Source organism: Cyprinodon variegatus, unplaced genomic scaffold (genome assembly GCF_000732505.1).
Source record: "Cyprinodon variegatus isolate N-32 unplaced genomic scaffold, C_variegatus-1.0 Scaffold177, whole genome shotgun sequence".
Taxonomy (NCBI): Eukaryota; Metazoa; Chordata; class Actinopteri; order Cyprinodontiformes; family Cyprinodontidae; genus Cyprinodon; species Cyprinodon variegatus.
The window spans coordinates 301,929-320,070 of NW_015150630.1; the positions used below are offsets into that span (position 1 = coordinate 301,929).

The 18,142-nt window shown below is 37.9% G+C and overlaps 1 protein-coding gene across 1 annotated transcript in view; it reads left to right on the forward strand.

The window, feature by feature from the left end:
• The window catches only part of LOC107087252 (multiple C2 and transmembrane domain-containing protein 2-like), a 50,940-nt gene that overhangs the window by 25,322 nt on the left and 7,476 nt on the right, over positions 1-18,142 (forward strand). The window contains exons 18-20 of the mRNA XM_015378725.1: positions 7,150-7,269; positions 10,912-10,953; positions 17,222-17,331. Of these exons, the coding sequence (XP_015234211.1) occupies positions 7,150-7,269; positions 10,912-10,953; positions 17,222-17,331 (272 nt within the window). The remainder of the gene's footprint in view (positions 1-7,149; positions 7,270-10,911; positions 10,954-17,221; positions 17,332-18,142) is intronic.

Genomic DNA, 18,142 nt, shown 5'->3' on the forward strand with positions numbered 1-18,142 from the left:
GCTATCAGTGTTGGTCTAAGCTGTGTGGGAGCACTTTGAAGCTGCAGAATTCCCCTGTCATTTTTCTTGGAGTAATCTTTTATCTGTAACTTAAGAAAAAATATGTTAAATCTAAAGTTTCATAGATTGCGGCATGAAAACACACATTTTTGTTGAGAATACGGTAGCACATGTGATGCTGTTAAATGTTAGAGTCGTTTTCCTTAAACATGATCAAATAGTATTCTCATCACACTTTAAAACAGCGCGGCTGAAGTGGCTCTCTGTTTCCAATGAAGGCTCCCTTTTTCACCTGCTCTTCCGCTTTTTGTTCGTCTCTTTCAGTTGATAAGACATGAGCTGAGCGTATGTGAAATATTTATTCAGCGTTGGCTCCGAGCACTGCGACTGCCCACACACACACGCTCGCACACAAATGCTCTCTGTACCTGCCCTGGAGAGAAATCTTATCTGTGCTTCCTCTGACTCCGACACCCCCTGAAAGCCTGTCCCCCCACACTGGCCTGAGCTCAACACAAATTACATGTCTCATTGCTCTGCATTTACAGCTACTTTAAAGCCTGCCGCTCCTGTCCCCAGCATCAACCCTCTCATGCGGACTCTGTTTCAGCTCAAACATGAAAATAAAACCTGATCAGAGCTTTCGCTGGTGCCTTTACTGCTCTGATATTTTAAAGCCTAACAAATGTATACTATTTTATTTTAGAATCACTTAAATATTGTCAAAGAAAATGGGAACAGTCATGGTAGTCTTTATTATCATTAGAGGCATAAAAAGGAAAATATTTTGCCACACTGCTCCTGCAGTTAAAAATCATTTTAATGAGATGTCAGAAACGGCATCAGTGACCACAGTTCTATCCAGCTGTATGAAGCACAGAGTATTGCTGCAATACCCCTCCCCCACATATTGCTGTACACTACCATTTCCCTGGCTAGAAAAAAGCAACAATCTGCCATTCATTCCTTACAAGAAAACAAATTACCAGTGATTGAAGAAAAAAGTTATAAAATGATATATAAACTGACCAAGTGAGTAATAAACCACTTAGTATCGCATATTAGATTCTAAGCTGTAATCTACATAAATCAAAATTGCTAATTTATTTAACATTCATTTGAATAAGCAATTTTAAAACTGCTATTAAAATAAAAGTTTTTTTGTTCAGATCTTTATATAAAATACATCTTAACAATAAATACATACTTTATATTACACTGCTAGCTGTAATAATGAATATATTTTTTAACCTATTTTACTTGAGTCACAACTGACTACTAATTTATGTTATATTATATTAGCAGCTGAATTGCTTTGTTAGATTTTATGTTTGTTTTAACTCCTATTTACATTATAACCCTGCAATTTAACAGGTTATATTTTATTGAATGTTTGATATATTAATTCTATTTACTTATTTTTTTTTGTTCAAACCGATATTTTTATGTTTGCACTAAGCAAAAACTGAAAGCCAATTCAGTCTGTTTTGCTCACGCTCTCGCAAAACACAAACCACACACATTCAGACACAAACCCTGCAGCCTTTAGTCAGTCTTAAACTCTTTCAGTACGTGTTCACGTAATCTGGCAACCATCCATGGCCCCCATGACTGACCCTCATAATGCTGGCTGGCACTCTTCTCGCTTTGTTTAGCTTTCCAAGTGGATTGCAACTGAAGAGAAATAGCGAGGACAGAGCCAAGATAAAATCTTTAGTGTTTTAGGTGGGTACATCGTTAAAAATGATAAGGTTGTTTTTGTTTTTTTTTCATGCTGCAAAAAAAAAAAATATATAGTGGACATTTTTGTTACTCATAATGTCATGTGGCCCTATGTGCTGTGGCGTTGCACTTATTTGGCTCATCAACAGCCTTATTTGTGTTGTGCTGATGTGACGCCTATTTTTACAGCTCGTTGGCTATAGTCTTAAATGAGAATGCTTGGCAGCTCTGTAGTCTGGCAGTCGGTGGTTTCAGTTCGTAGATCAGGGCCACCCCTTGTTAATCAATTTACAGAATAGTGGGAACTTTTATGGAAGGTGTCTCTGTCCCTTTGTTACTGCTATGATCCCTTCTTCCATCTCTTGGGAGCATGTGGGTGGTGGGAGCTGCCATGCTTGCTCAGCTTTAAGTTATTTTATTCACACTTTTAATCGCTGAGTGCTTTATTATTAGGTGCTGGATTCTGCTGGCCAGGGGAGCCGCTTGAGAAGGCGCAGAACGCATTTAGTGGAATCATATTAATGGCGCCATAAAACAAACCTGTCAGGCCGTTCTTAACCCCTCCTGGCAGAGACGCTCTGCCCGGGGTCAGTCCCTTTTTCCGAGCGCTTACAGGTGGCTAAGGAGAGTGCATCTCCATCATCTCCTCCACCGTGTGTTAATAGTTTTATTAATTCATTCTTCTTTTTTTTTTCTTACCCCTTAGGTACCCTTTGCATAATCATACAGACATTTTTCAGCTAAATTGTGTTTGCCAAGGGAGGTTTTTCTACATTAGAAACACTCCTTCAATACTCACATACCAACACTTCAATTACAAGTGCTTGTTAGCTAATTTGTTGTGTAAACCAAAATACCTGAATGCATCATTATTTCTTACAGCTTTTGTTGCTTTACATGTGCAGTATTTTAATTTAAGGATAGAAACTCATATACTATTAAATAATGTAATATATATATCTTAGCAATATATATATATATATATATATATATATATATATATATATATATATATATATATATATATATATATATATAATATATTGTGCATTCCTTTTCCTGTCATTTTGATGATGATGACTTACAGCTATAGAAAGCTTATGCAGTTTCCCAGAGAAATAAATAATATAACACCCATTTGGCAAAATGATGTTCAATACTGAGATGTCAGCCTGCTTAGAAGCATGTCTATATATACCTGCATCAATGCATCATGGCATAGAGGGGATCAGCCTGTGTGTCTGCTTAAGTCTTAACAATACCCAGATGCGCTGATGGCAAATTTTAGATTATTCAGAATGGGTTTGGTGTCCCTTCTGTCAATAACTCAGAGATTTTCTTTTGATCTTTGGTCAGGTCAGTCAAACAGTGATACTATGGAAACTAAAGCAGCTATCGGTACTTTATGCATTGTTGGCAGTTGGCAAACCAGACTCATAAGTTTGGTATCATTTTTGCAGTTTATATAACAATTCTACCCGTACCAGCAAATGACATTGATCGTGAAATCATCACATATGAGTGGAAACCACACACAACTTAAAACAGTTTATATTAACAACCTTTAAACTTTTCTTCAGACTCTTGATCTTGAATTTCAAACAGACATGCAAAATATCTTTTAATCTAAAAGGAAGATTTAAGAATATGGCACTGAGCAACTATTCAGTTCCTTTTTTCGAAAGGGACTGGATAGGGCTCTCCCCTCCTGGCTTTATACAAGGAACGCAACAGTTATACACAGTGTCCTGGATTAATTTCTTTGACGCACTGGCTCTAGCTGCAGTTCACGTCCTGTACAACTTACAACTATTGGAGGATCCTTGTTCCATGATCCTCTCAAGGCTGCGATTATGCCTGTTGGCTGTGCACCTTTTCCCACCATACGTATTTGTAATAAATAGGTATAACATTATTCAACATAATGTAATAACAATAAAAATTATTAATAACTTCACATTTTAGTCACCTCTTTAATGATCAGATAGGCATATGCTGTTAAAGCTGCTCAAGATTTTACCTTTGCAACGTAGTTTTTTTCAAAAAAAAAAAAAAAAAAAGGAAAAAAAAAAGCACTTTTTAACCCAGGAAAACAATACCCTTGTTTGTCTTTTTTCAAATACAAATTTCCTTTTTAAGGCTCTAGTTGGTCCAACATGTCCTTTAATCACCAAGCAATGTTTTACTCTAACACAAACCTTTTTTCAGAGGAATTAGCTATGTCTCTATTTTACGGAAACAATGTAGAATATAAGGAGACAAGTCGACAGCATAGGCCTGCCTCTCCTCATTACTCCAGGATGTCTGACACAGAGTCTCGGTCTTTGCACCTGACTGAAATAAAATTTAAAGGTTTTCCCAGTTGTTTCTGTTTGTTAAAAAAAAAAAAAAAGCATGTACAGTGAATCCTAACCATATCCCTCTAACACACTGTGAGGGAGGAAGAATATATTTTTGACAGTTTTTGTCTATTCCCTTCATTTAGGCTCTCAGTTTAGACACAAAGCATTGTATTTCTGCAGGCTTTTATCTTCTCCACTGAGCCAGAACACGGTTAGAAGAAATTTGCATTAGTGGGCGATTATGAATACCTGTGACAGATTCTCTCTGCTGGCTCCCTGGGCAGAAATGAATAGGCTCCCTCTGTTGACTTGAACAGGAAGACAGAGACCAAGCAATTAGACTTTAGTGGTTAATGTAGTAGCTTTTGCGGGAAGGGCAAAAAGGTTTAGCGTTCCTGCTGGGCTCATGTCAGTTTCCAGGCAGTCTTCCCCACTTTTTCTTTTCGCTTTTTTGTATAAAAATGCTGGGAATATGACAAGCTACCTGTCCAAGACCCACCAGCATTTCTCTGGGGTGAGGCTAGAGTCGTTTTAGAATTGCCTCATGGGAACTGAGGTGACAACATATGACTTAAGTTATTCATAACACACAGGGGATGTAGTGCAGCTATCTCTGCACATCATGCATATTCATGGTTTACCTTCTTTGTCCCTCGCAAGCTCTTGTTATTTGCTGTATACATAATTTAAATGAGCTCCTATTAGCTAAAACATATTGTTCCTACTGTCCACTTTGTTGCTTAGTGGTAATCCCACTGTGTTTCTGCCTGATGGTGGGATCACCAATCATTTCACAGGAAAATAAACAGTACAATGGTAAAGCCCAGGGCAGTGGGCCACGGTGTTGTCTGTATTACTCATACTACCATTTCCCTAGTGGCTGATTGAACCTAAGCTTGGTCTTGCAGTAGGTAGAGTGGCCCCCAGAGCAAAATACACGGACTCTGCGTTGCTGCTATGACAGGAGCAGTCTGCCGTTTAGAGGCCTGCTGAAGCCCAAAGGCCTCAGATCTTCTCGTCTTGTCTGAAGCTTAACTGAAACATATTCTTTCTACCATCAACCCTCAAGCTCTTTGAGCCCGAACTGCACAGAGTTTGCTCCGTCTGACAGTTCAGTCCTGGTTATAAATATGGTCACTGTTTGGATGCATCTAGCACAGCTCTGTTGTTTGGCCTTTTTTTTTTTTTTTTTTTTTTTTTTTTTTTTTTAACAAAACTTCTAATAAGTTGATTTCATTAGTTCCAGTTTCTTAAGATTTTTGAATGCAAATAAAACAAAAACATTATTGAAACATTTTGCTTCCCCAAAATTACAACAGCAAATTCACCAGGATCCTAAATCAGACATAATTATTTGTAGATTGAATAATAATAATAATAATAAAAAAAACATTACTTTGAATTATGAACTACCGTAAACCTTAATAAGATTATTGCAAAGGTTCATACTGGATTAAAATTAGAAATACACTGCAGACTTTTACTGACATATGAAAGATACAAGTTTTTCAGTTGTTTGACAATCCTTTGAATACCCCATGTGGAAAAAATAACGTCTGAGATCAATAAGTGATTGATGAGAGCTGAATTATTTGTAAGTACTTTCAGGGAACATTTTGGCACTTTGTGACACGCTGATAAAGCTGCAGCCAACATTTTGATGCATCATCTGATTTATAGACCTCTGCTCTTGCTTTTTGAAAAAAAAATACTAAAGTTGGTGAACAACTACAGGGATAAATCTGGGTGCTTTTTCCTAGTTTTTACTTTTCACATTTTTATAGGAAAAGGTTATTCCATATTTGCTTCCGAAATTCTTTACTGAACTTTTTTTTTTTTTTACTCTCTTTGAGAAGGGTGAAACCTTTTATCTGGAAGAGAGTTTAGATAGCTGGATTCCCTTTTGTCTTAAGCAGCTGCTTAGATGGGTTCTTCCTTTAAAATTGTAATACTTACAGAAATCCCACCTGGACTGAATTCTATTCAGAAAACAGGTCCTTTGAAACACAATTTGTGAGGCATAAAGTATAGCAATTCACACCTTTTAGATTGATATATTTCTTTTACTTTCTCTTGAAGTTTCTCATGTTGTGAGCTAGATTATAATTTTTTTTACTTCTCCATCACCAAAATCATGTTATTGCAAAATCGACTTGAATTTGGAAGTGCTATTCACTGCTTTATCTAGTGAGGTTAATATTCAAAGTAATCGAAAATTCTTCATTTTCCTTACTCTGGAAAGTTTAATGAGTATCCGTTCCAATGGTGCAATGATTATATTGTATTGATAATTACATAAGAAGTTCTAAGGGAAAATGTCTCTCTGGTAAATAAAAGCTGACCATATCTTAGAGGTGTTTGCACTTCTTTAGACTGTAATAGATTTTAAAATTTATCTTTCTGTGGGGGACAATTTTAGTTCATCCCCATCAACCTGCTTGTGTGATTTCCCCCCCTCACACATTCTCGATCGTTTCAGTTAGAGACAGACTCATTAGGCTGTCAGTAAATGGGTTTAAATGCAGCCATCCAATTAGCGCGCCGCTGTGAGATGCTGTGGGTGTTGTGCGATGTGCTTAGCACCACTCCTTTTACAGAATTATAAAGGATTACTCATTCAGCGTGAGCCATCTTATTTCTACCAGGGGTCATGACTTTTCTCAGTATCATTGCCACAGAGGGGGTAAACGTTGCACATGCTTCCCCAGTTGCCATATGTGCTTCGTCAGAGTATCACTGCCTCTGAATCTAAGAGGATTTGATCGGAAAGTTAAAAGGACACCATCATGCCTATTCATGTCGTACTTTCTTTCCAGCAGACAGGCAAGCTGCCAGTAGAATGTCACTGCAAATAGGATTTCAAGATATTAAAAAGTTGAATTCCTCTCACTCACCAACAACCAGGAGTAAAATCTGTTGTCATTGGGGATGCATTTCAGAGGCTTTAGAGGGCTCTTCATGGGATTTGGGACGTGGTTAAGACTGTTACATATTTTGCTAAGGGAACAGGTTTTGTTGAAAGCTTGTTGAGGGACGTACAGCCTCTTGTGCTTTGCTTGAAAACTGTCATGTCCTGTCTCTTTAGATTTTCCTGGTTACAGTATGGCACTGGGAGCTTTTCATGCTGCCTCTCTTCCTGCTGCTGCTCATCGGCTGGAACTACATCCAGCTCTCCAGGGAAAAGGCCAGCTCCAACCAGGATCTGGTGAGTAATGACGAGTCTTCAGTACGTATCCATAAACAGTAGTCACCTGCTAATACAACTCCATATATCATTCAGAATCAAACAAGTACATGGATTCTCCAGTTCTATCTGAATTTACAGTTGTACATTCAAGACAAACGAATGGTTATCAAAACAATGAGGATAAAGTTAGTATTTCACTGTGTCCTTGGGCAAGACACTTCACCTGCATTGTCTACTGATGGTGGTCAGAGGGCCCGGTGGCGCCAATGTACGGCAGCCCCGCTTCTGTCAGTAAGCCCCAGGGCAGCTGTGGCTACAATGTAGCTTGCCACCATCAGTGTGTGAGTGTGTGCGTGAATAGGTGAATGGATGTAGTGTAAAGCACTCTGGTCAAGTCTCCTGACTTGAATAAAGGCGCTATATAAGTACATGCCTTTTACTGTAAAACAAAAATGTACTAATTGTGATTCAGTTTTTAGTTTCCTCACAATTTATGAGGGAATATTGAAAAAATCCATTACTAAAGGATTGGGATTTTTAAGGTTGAGCCCTGTCCATCTGTAAAATAGAATAGAAAAGAACAGAGCCTGAATCCATCTTCAGAAGGTAAAGGGATGTCACTCTGCGAGATAATAGTGCCAATTTCTGCCCTGATCTTGACCCTAATTATCAGTGAGATAATCCTGTGGTGTGTTCAGTGATCCATCCTTAGCTGTTTAGGATGGATTCTAGACTCTACATTTCGAGCAGTCCCAGCGAGCAGTTCTGCTTTGTTTTGTCCTGAATACACAATTTAGTTGCTAAAACAGTCCAAACTTAAAATCTCATACATGCATTTATGTAAAGAAATAACATTTGTTAGTTTCAACTGTAAATAGCAAAGAGAAACTACACCTGTACAAAAGTGTGTATTATTGTTTTCTAGGGTCAAATAAAGACAACATACCTCCAAATTATAGTTTAGCATGTTTAGACCCAATTTCTTTTCTTTTTATTCTGTTTTTTTCTCAGATTAAATTAGCCCAAGCACAAAAACCAGTGTTTGCTTTGTCCACCATCTTTGTTTAGTCCAAACTCGTGTTTGATCATGTGAGGTTTTGCTCGATTTCCTGTGTGGCAGCCAAAAGGTCTTGGGGAAATTGGTGGTGTATGGTGTCCTGTGCTTTAGGTGACTGCTGAAAACACACTCTGTGTACATAGCCGTTCTAGCCCACATATGTCTGTTCTTATAAGTTTTAAATAATTTACCGACAGTTTTAAAATCTTGCCATATGAACCAGCCTTAAGGGAAATAAAATGATACATTAGGGATTGACGGCTTACAGTATGAGAACAACGTTTATCCAAAACTACATCATTCCAGCAGGATTTTTAGTTACAATCTGTGCTCCTAACCAGCTTTGTTGTTCTGATAGTTATCACAATTACTACTCACAATCTAAATAGTATCCTTTATACTATGTAAAACATATCAATGGATTTAGTACTGGTAAATAATCTGTCAATACAATTACAAGGACTCATTTGTCTGTGTGACTCAGACATTGATGTAATAAATTGGCCTTCTACTGCAAAGGAATATTACAAGAAACAATGGTAAATGGTTTAATTTATAAAAGCAGTTCATTAACATTAGCATACATTTTGCAGCCTTGGATTTTCTTAAAGTGTAACTCAACCCATGTAGAAACATAACCAATTCAATTCAAAAATAAATTAAATAATCCCAAAACGGAAATTAAATAACCCCAACTCAAAACAAATTTTTGAAAAAAGTCACCAAAGCAGTGGGTGCCAAGAAACCTGTAAGGGGGCATTACTGAGTGATGGGGTTAAAGGGGGAGGTGGTCAGGATGAGGGCAAGTTGCGATTGGCATAGTCTAGCTTAGCTTGGCCAGGTTGTTATACCACAGAGAATTTTTTTTTAATATTGTGTATTAGACTTAATTTAATGCCAAAAGAATAGAATGCCTCCATTTATATTTATTTATATTTGTAATTTCTGCTACTTCTTTTTGCATGTTGAAATGTGTATGTATGTATGTATATATATATATATATATATATATATATATATATATATATATATATATATATATATATATATATATATATATATATATATAAACTATTTTCTCACCACTCTTAAGGTGGTATGTGTCTTCCTCAAGCTCGGGTCCTCTACCAGAGGCCTGGGAGTTTGAGGGTTCTGCACAGTATCTTAGCTGTTCCTAGGACTAAACTCTTTTGGACAGAGACCTCTGATGTTTTACCTGGAATCTGCTGTTGCCACTCTCTCAGTTTTGGGGTCACAGCCCCCAGTGCTCCAATTACCACTGGCACCACTGCTGCTCTTACTTTCCACATCTTTTCTAGCTCCTCTTTCAGGATATTACTTAATATCTGAAAACTGGATGTTATTTACTCAGTGTCTTTGTAGTGGTTTAATGATTTCAGATGTTTGTACGGAAAGAAAAAGGAGAGGAAATCTATAAATGGTAAACTTTAACCTAAGCTTTGGATTAGCTGGGTTCATCACCACATTGTTTCTTTGTGCGAACTTGCCATACCTGCCTAAGTTAATTAGAGAAAGTAGACCCTTTAGTTTGGATAGGAGTCAGTGCAAATAGTGCAACAAAACTCAATGTAATCATGCAGAGGTGATCTTTGGTAAGTTTTAGAGTACAAAAAACACTTATTCTGGTTTAGAGTCAGTGAATTTCAAATATATGTAGGAAACTTAAGGAAAAGGGATATTAATGTGTACCATGCTGGATAAGACACTAATTCTCATTTAAAATATAGGGTCCATCTTTTCCTTAAAAAAGGCATGGCTGCTCTGCTTCTATAAGCCTTTTTGCATTGGTTCTAAATGGTAGTGTGCAAAAACAACAAGAATTACTAGTGTGATGTATGGTGATGTTTGTAAATCTTAACGTTTGCCCTTACGTGGAACATTTTTGCTTCAGCTTTGAATATTCTGCCTCTACTTTTTTGGAAATGCTGCTTTCTGTACTCTTTCCTTTTAAGTTTGATGCTATTCACGCTTCTGATTGGCCCCCAATTTTGCAAAGTTATAAACCTTATCACTCACCAGACATAGTTCAGGCCCACTCCCACATCCTCCCCAAAGTCAAACTCATAGCCCAGTCACTGTGTTCAAGGCTGCTGGCTGAGATGCTGTCTCTCGGCAATGTCCACAGACTCACCCTCATATCCAGCGTAAGATTTTGTCAACCCACTGAGACCCTACGGCCAGCAATGTCAATGCTCTGCACCCGGGCAATGTCACAATGTGCACCACAGCAGGGTCAGGGATGACTTGATATAAAGTTATCTAGGCAACAACATCCAAATTAAATGTGTTCTTTTATTTCTTCCTTCCTCTTTCTTTTTTGTCTTTCTGTTTTTCTGTGTGCCTATGTTGTGGAGAAAAGAGATTGCTTTTGGTGTGACAGTGCTCTTGCGAGGAAGGCCCTTCTTCACCTCTCCTTTTGTGTGAGGTCACCCCTGTGATGCAGTCTCTATGGAAACAAGCCTCTCCCAATAGGGGTGAATGTGCTCAAAGAAAATTTCATTACTAGGTGTTTGTTAAAAATGCTCCAGTGCCCACATGTCTCATTCGTTGGAAATCACCCCATACCCTTTATTTTCTCATAGGTGAACATGGCCATGGGTGACGACGAAGAGGAAGACGAAAAGGTAGCTTATCCTATCTAGCGCTAAAATATTCAAATGTATTTGATTTAATTTTATTACCTGTTTATTTCTTCCGTAAAAAGAATGTATAAATTCTATGAACAATCTTATATACACCACTGTAGGAAAATACAACACATATATGTATATGTATTTTTATTTTGTATATTTTTTAATTTTATTTCTACAAATCAAGGGCTAAAGCAAACACACAGCTAGGGTATGCTTGTATTGATGCTAAGTCGGATTTAAGAATACAAGAAAACTTTTAAGCATGCCCTTAAAAAATCTGGCCTCTGTGGGCATAGAGGAAAAGAAAAAGCTGTTGGAGAATAACGGCATTAGAATTCCTGCTTGCATTGAGCAGCATATTTTGTAGGGGAGACCGTAAGACTGGAAAAGATGTATTAAAACTGTATGTCTCACTGGTCACCCCACCATGACAGTAATCTTTTGTGTCGGGAGTAAAGTTATTATACTTCTGGACTTTTCACTATAGTTAAGTTTTATTTTGCAAGATTTTTTTAACTCTGATTTAGATTTAAATAGTTTGTGGAGGGGTTTATTTATTGTCAGTTGCTATTATTTAAAGGTATAGTGGAGGATGCTCTTTTTCCGGGTGGTATAAAATAAGTGGTCATCCTTATTTTCAGTCATTCTGGTGATATGTTTACTTAAGGGCTTCCTAAGTGCTCACCCCATTTTCACTTACCGGTGGTGAATCTGACATGGTGAAGGGATTGCAAATCTTCTTTTGTGAAGTAAGCTTGTTTGAGCGATGCAAACAGCAACTTGTAAACAGAGCGTGCACTAGGAGAAATGGTCTTGTGCATGCTGTTGCACGTGTTTAATAGGCGTTCCCTCTTGGCAGCGATTACAGGTGGAGAAGGCGGGTCTTTTCAAAAATTTGTCCTTCACCATACCTTTAATATTTTGTTTCAGTTTAGTTTTGTATTAAGTTAAGACACTTCAAATAATTTAGCAAGGCTTAGAGATCCATTGATACACACAAAAAAAAAAGGTTTATATTATTATAGTACAGCTGAGCTAGTTTTATAAACCTATAGTAAAATGTCGGTCTGTTTTAGTTTTTCCTTTATGTTACTGTTTTTATTTCTTTCAGGTAACAAGAATGTTTTCTCAGTTTCAGGTTTTAATTTTGATAATTTCGTTTATAAGAAGCATTTTTGGTGCATCATGATATGTGGAAATTTTTAAACACCAATAAGAGAGCTCAGCAGAGCTGATAAGATGAATAAAGCTAGATAGAGGACAAAAGAAAACCTAAGAAATGCTGTAAAGGTCAAAAGATTGGTGCAAAAATTTCCCCTTCTAGGCGGAGATCAACCTCATACTGTATTTCCAGATCTTCAGTACAAGGGCTTGGTCTAAATAGAAGCCTTTGCATGTGGTCCAGTAAAAGTCTAGATATAAATTCAATAAAAGCAAAAATTGAAAATTGGTGCCCACCACTCATTCAAGCTGATTGAGCCTCAGTGTTTTTGTTAAGGAGGAAATTTCAAAGGTTTCAGTCTATATGTATGCAGACACACATATAAACATACATATAGACAAATCTTTTTGAGACATCCTAAAAAAGATTTGCAGTGTTTTGAGCAGCAGAATGTGAAAAGCCCAATGAAAAACATGTGGTTGTAGCTTAACAAAAATGTCCAAAGGGTTATTAATACCTTTTTAAGGCAGTTTAAACAACTTTTTCTATCAAGTTATATCGGGGTGTCAAAACAAAAATGGGGACCCAATAGTGACTTAATAATTTGCCTCTCTTTTTTTTTTTTTTTTTTTTAACTTCAACTCCAGTGTCTCTTGACAAAGAAAAAGGAAATGTTTAAGTAGTCTGAAAATTATACTTCCCACAGCACACCACATTCAATTATACTCATCCAATTCTTTTTGCTAAAGAAACTAAAATAAGTTTACAGGGATTCGCATTATTGTTTTATGGCAATGAAGTGTGAAACTAACTGGGAGCCTTCGAGCATTGACCCCTTGTGCTGCATGTCTAGGCCCGGGATTCATATCCATAATGCGCTCAATATATTCTGCTGCAGATGACCAGAGGCAACAGAAGAGCTAGATTCCCTTTTCCTGTTTTTTCAAAGGCACGTCCACCAAATCCTGTCTGAAAGGGATGAGCTAATTCGCAGATGAAACTTGCATGATATGTCAGTGTGGTGTAAAGCCACACTTTCTATCTGCAAAAGGAGAAATCAGTGTTTTAACAAACAGCAGGGACAAAAAAGTACTGGGTTTATGCATGCTTAATAGGAAAGGATTATCTTGATGCACTAAATTATCTCGCTTTGACATACCTTGAAACTTCAGTTTATATGAAAGGATTTTTCTTTTACACGGAAGAAATGGCAGGGTCTTTGCTTCATGGGTCTCTCCATGCCACATGTTTGCAAACTCAACTCTCTCCTCTTAAAGCTTTTTAAAAGCTTTCCCATGAGCCTCCAAAGCCCTTTCACACTTGCTGGGAATGAAATATGTCCTTTCATTTACTAATTAAGCACTCACCCATGTTTGTTTTAAGCTGTCAGCTTTAATTTAAAGTGGCTTATTTGAAATTCTTGTTATGGTCTTGCTGTCACTTGAATGCGATATCATTCGGCCTGATCAAACGGTGTAGCTTTACAAGGCCTTTCAAAGCCTTCTTAAAAAATATTTGGGGTTAAAGAGTGATCAGCGTTAAATTTGATGTATTCAAAGCCTTGCGCTCCCTTCCCAGTTTCTCCTTCAGCATATGAATAAAGGCTTCTCCCCCTGAAAAAAGTTATGATTACAACTCGTATGTGTTTCTACCCCCACCACCCTTGAGGAGGGAAATATGTAAACCTCAGCTGGAGCAGGAAGCATGTGAAGGCATGACGTTAAAGAGAGACGAAAGCAAAGTCAGTGTTACGGCAGAGTAATGCGGAGCAGATTTTCTGCCTGTGAACAAATCTGTCCTCAGGGAAGGAGACAGCTTACAGATTATGTGTGGGCAAAGTGACTTCCCTTTGGCCTCGGGTATCAATTGAGCAGATAGATGATATGTAATCATAACATAAAGACACAGAGGCAAAGCAAGTCCTAAGATCTCTTGCTAATATTAGCGGGGAAGATGAAACGGCCCCTTTTTGTTGCCCTCCGGCTGCTGGTGCTGCCGGTCCGACATTGAGTTCCTCTCAGAGCTTTGCCAGTGGGAGTTAAGGGGGTGGATAAGGGCTGGGATTGTAGTTGGGGGTTGCCAATCTGGGCTTTGGAGTTGCTGAATCTTTCAACCAGTACCCTACACTTACTGCCTGGTTTCTTGAAAACACCAGTTAGACATGCTACCCATGATCTGTTGTGTGTATCCTGGGAGCAGCACCACCTTAAATCCTCACTGCAGCATAACTGCTTTAGTTTACTTTAGCTCCAGGAGATAAATTGCTCAAAACACAGGTGTTTTTCATTTTGACAAACTCATATTTTCACCTGAAAGAGTCGCAAGATAAATATTCAGTCTGAGAATTCAAATTTGGCATGGTTCATTCTAATTAAAATTATGCTAAATGAGCTTTTATTTCCGACGTTTGATAACGGCACACATGTCTGCGGGACTGTGTTTACCTTTCTGCAGGAGATCAAATTGGTTCTCCATTACTGCACCTTAAAAGAAAGCTTTTACAATTTATCTGAAATGAAAATGTGATTCCGCGCAGGCTCTTTAATCAGGGGAAAATTTACAATCATTTAGTCCATCCCCATTTTACCCATCTTTAAGGTTTAAGATGGAGATATTTAATTTGTTCTACACATGGGTACATGACTCAAAAAAGGAACAAAGAATCTCATCTAATGAATAATGTAAAAGGTATCTTAGTTTTTGATAGCTAAAGCTTGGATTTGGAGAATCATAAAGCAGGTTCTCTGGAGTGGATGTTTGAAAGTTATTTTTTGTTTTTCAAATTAGAGGATAGTCTAATTTTTTTGCCAAGGTTGTATTGCCTTGTAAAAGTATTTATCCCACTTGAACTTTTCTAATTTTTTTAAATGATACAACCTCTAACCTGCACAGATGTAATTCTGTTAAACAAACACGATGTTGAGCATAATTGTGACGTCAAAGAGAAAAGTAAAATACTTTCCCTTTACATCCTGTGAAACAATGGATTGTGAGCAACTGTGTAGCTTCTCTGCAGAAGATATGAATGTCTGGAGGTCCTTATGAGAAATTAACTATCAAAAGGAAGCATTATTCTTCCTCTTCCTACCTCCTTCATTAACTTTCAGCATTATTCGGACACCACTTATGGTAACTACTAGCACAATTCTGCTTTGCTGTAAGAGTCCTCACTGATTTGCCCCATAGGATTGGCTCTATTTTTTTCCGTAAATAGCTTGATTTCAGTAATATGGGACAGACAGGATCTGAAAATATAATTTTTCAAGTCTCATTAAAAAGTCTAGAATGACTTGGGTCTTTACTTTCACTGGGTCATTCTAAGATGCAAATATGTTGTGATCTACACCAATCCATTGTAGGCCTGTACCTGCATGTTTTGGGTCTCTGGGTCTTCATGTTGCCCCGATCTTTGCTTTTGAAGCTTTTTATCTTTTTTTTTTCCAAATGTACTTCCATCCATTTATCAGCATTAAATCTGAAACCCTGTTCTTGCTTATGAAGAAAAATCTTTATGTACTAAAATGCAAGCACAACCACCTTTCTGTAGGGATGTTTTGTCCATTATTTAATGTCCTCCTTTCTACAGTAACATTTTTGTCTCTGTATTTCTGGTCCTCCATATGTTGCTCTGGGTTTTGGTATATTTCAAGTAGGACCATAGTCATTTCCTTTTCACATAAGGCAAATTACATTGCACTTACTGTAAGCCTTATATCCGTAAATCAGACATGAGTCACAAATATGTTCTGGCTCCATCAGAAGCTGCAGATTGTAACGACCATTGAAGCATTGCAGAAGAGTTCAGTTAACATTTGAGGTGGGATAGTTTACTGCTTGATGCAGTGGGAACAGTGTAATATGATGCTGATACGTGATCTTCTTTTAACACGAGATAGGAGATATTAATCTGGTAGAAAACATATTTGTGAGGTTCTTTTCCTTTTTTGGACAGTGCTGAGGCTTCAGTGTCTGTCCAGATCAGAGCCCAGCGGGGGAGGTTCCACTAGTGTGGGAATTGCTCTCTTCCTGCACCGTTCAGGGAGGAGAGTAGGACCAGCAGTGGGGAGTCTCTCAGTGCTGGCAGACAGTGTGTTCCCAGGGGCTGCCTCGTGGAGCTCTGATAAAGGCATTCTGTCTGGGCCCTGTCAGTGCACACAGGCTGCGGCTTCAGCTGACTTGTTACACAAACATATAGACATCCTCAGGCCTCCTGTTAGGGTCCATTAGAGCGTCCTCCCCAGCACTCTTATCCCTCCCCTCTCCTTCTCACTCTTCCTCTCCCACTCTTCTCCCTGTCATCATTCTTGTCATTATTTCCTCCTTTTGATCTGAGGCTTCTCAGCTCTCTTTAGCTTGTATTCCTCGTGTTATCTTGCACTCCCCTGCCCTGGAAGGCTTCATAGCTGTTGTTATTTCCCAGCTCAATGTGATCGCATATATTACATCTGGACATAGACACTCAGGCTATCTAAGGAAACAAATTACTGGTTGAAAATGTTTATTTTATCAGTGCTTTTTCAGAAAAAAAAATATGCTCATGTGCATGAATCACCCTTAAAAAAGGCAAAGGACTCTATATCCAACTGGTTTACAAAGCAGACTGAAGTGTTTTTCTCACGCTTGGAGAATGTTGGCTTAGGTTAGAAAGACAGAACTGACATATTTGTAAAAACATGTTCCAGCTTACCTCTGTGCATACTGCTAGAATAAAAACTCTCCCAAGTTGTGAGGCCCCTGCACTTCTTCTTTTGGTTGTCTAGTCTGCCTGATTGCAGATGGCCATTTTGTGTACTTTTCATCTTATCTGCGCGTCTTGATTGTGCTGCACTTGTGCAACAGCTTCATTGTGCGCAGCTCACAAAAGCTGAAATCTTTCAGCCCATCCTGGATAACAGCTTCTGAGAGCCGAATCTGCCTCATCTTCAAAAGCATAGTCTGAAGATGTATAGTGTTTGCTCATTATGGGCTATTCAATAGATAAATTACACATGATAGCAAGGCAGGAGTAAACTGGTCTTTGTCTACTCTGCCCAACATTTGACATGCAGTGCACCTCATCAGTGTCTGTGCATTTTTTTTTTGTCTGTTATTTTTCAGGAATCTGGCAAAAAGGGTTTGATGGATAAAATACATATGGTCCAGGAAGTGGTGCTGGTTGTCCAGAATGTTTTGGAGGAAATCGCCAACATCGGGGAGCGAGTCAAGAAGTAATGACTACTTACGCTATTTCTTTAATTTTTCAGTGTTAATTTAGTACATTAAGTTGAACTATTTCAGTATATTTTTTTTCAAATGTGAAACTCATTTAAACACTCATGTTTAAATATTTAAAATTAAATCTAAACTTTTTTTCAATTAATCCTGGTGATTAGGGACTCATTACAACATTTAGTAATTAAATAACACCAATAAAAAAAAAAGTACTGAAAAGTTATGAGCTTCATAATCTTATGGAGGAGTACTGATTTGCCATTAGTCCAGCCGATGGTCTTTGACACCCTTTCCAAGGAGCTTTAGCCAAAAAAAAAAAAAAAACTGAACAAGCTGCTTTTTCTCACAATTGGATGTTGAGTTAAAAAGAAGGTCTACGATCCATGCCCCACAATTGATATATCCAAAACATGGGTTACAGCTACCACATTCTTAGTGTTAAGGGACTTCTGGCCCAAAGGTATTGTCAGAAAAATCTTACCTCAGCTAAAGAGAAAGGGGGCCAGACTTTTGCTAAGTGGAGCAAAGTCTTCTTTCTTTATAAAAGTATGTTTATGCATTTTATTTAGAAATCAAGGTCTCAAAGTCTGAAGGAGAGCAATGAAGAGGGGACTCTAAGCTCCTTCAGGTTCTGCGTGAAGTTTCCAAATCTGATGATTTTGAAGACCGTTGATGGTCCTCTGAGTCTTATAACCTCCAGAGTCACTGGACATTTTAAGAGAAATTTGATTCAATTTGCACAGAAGCTTTATGAAAGTACTTGGACTCCTCTGGATCCCTTTTCAGAAGGCCTTCACTCCCATCTAC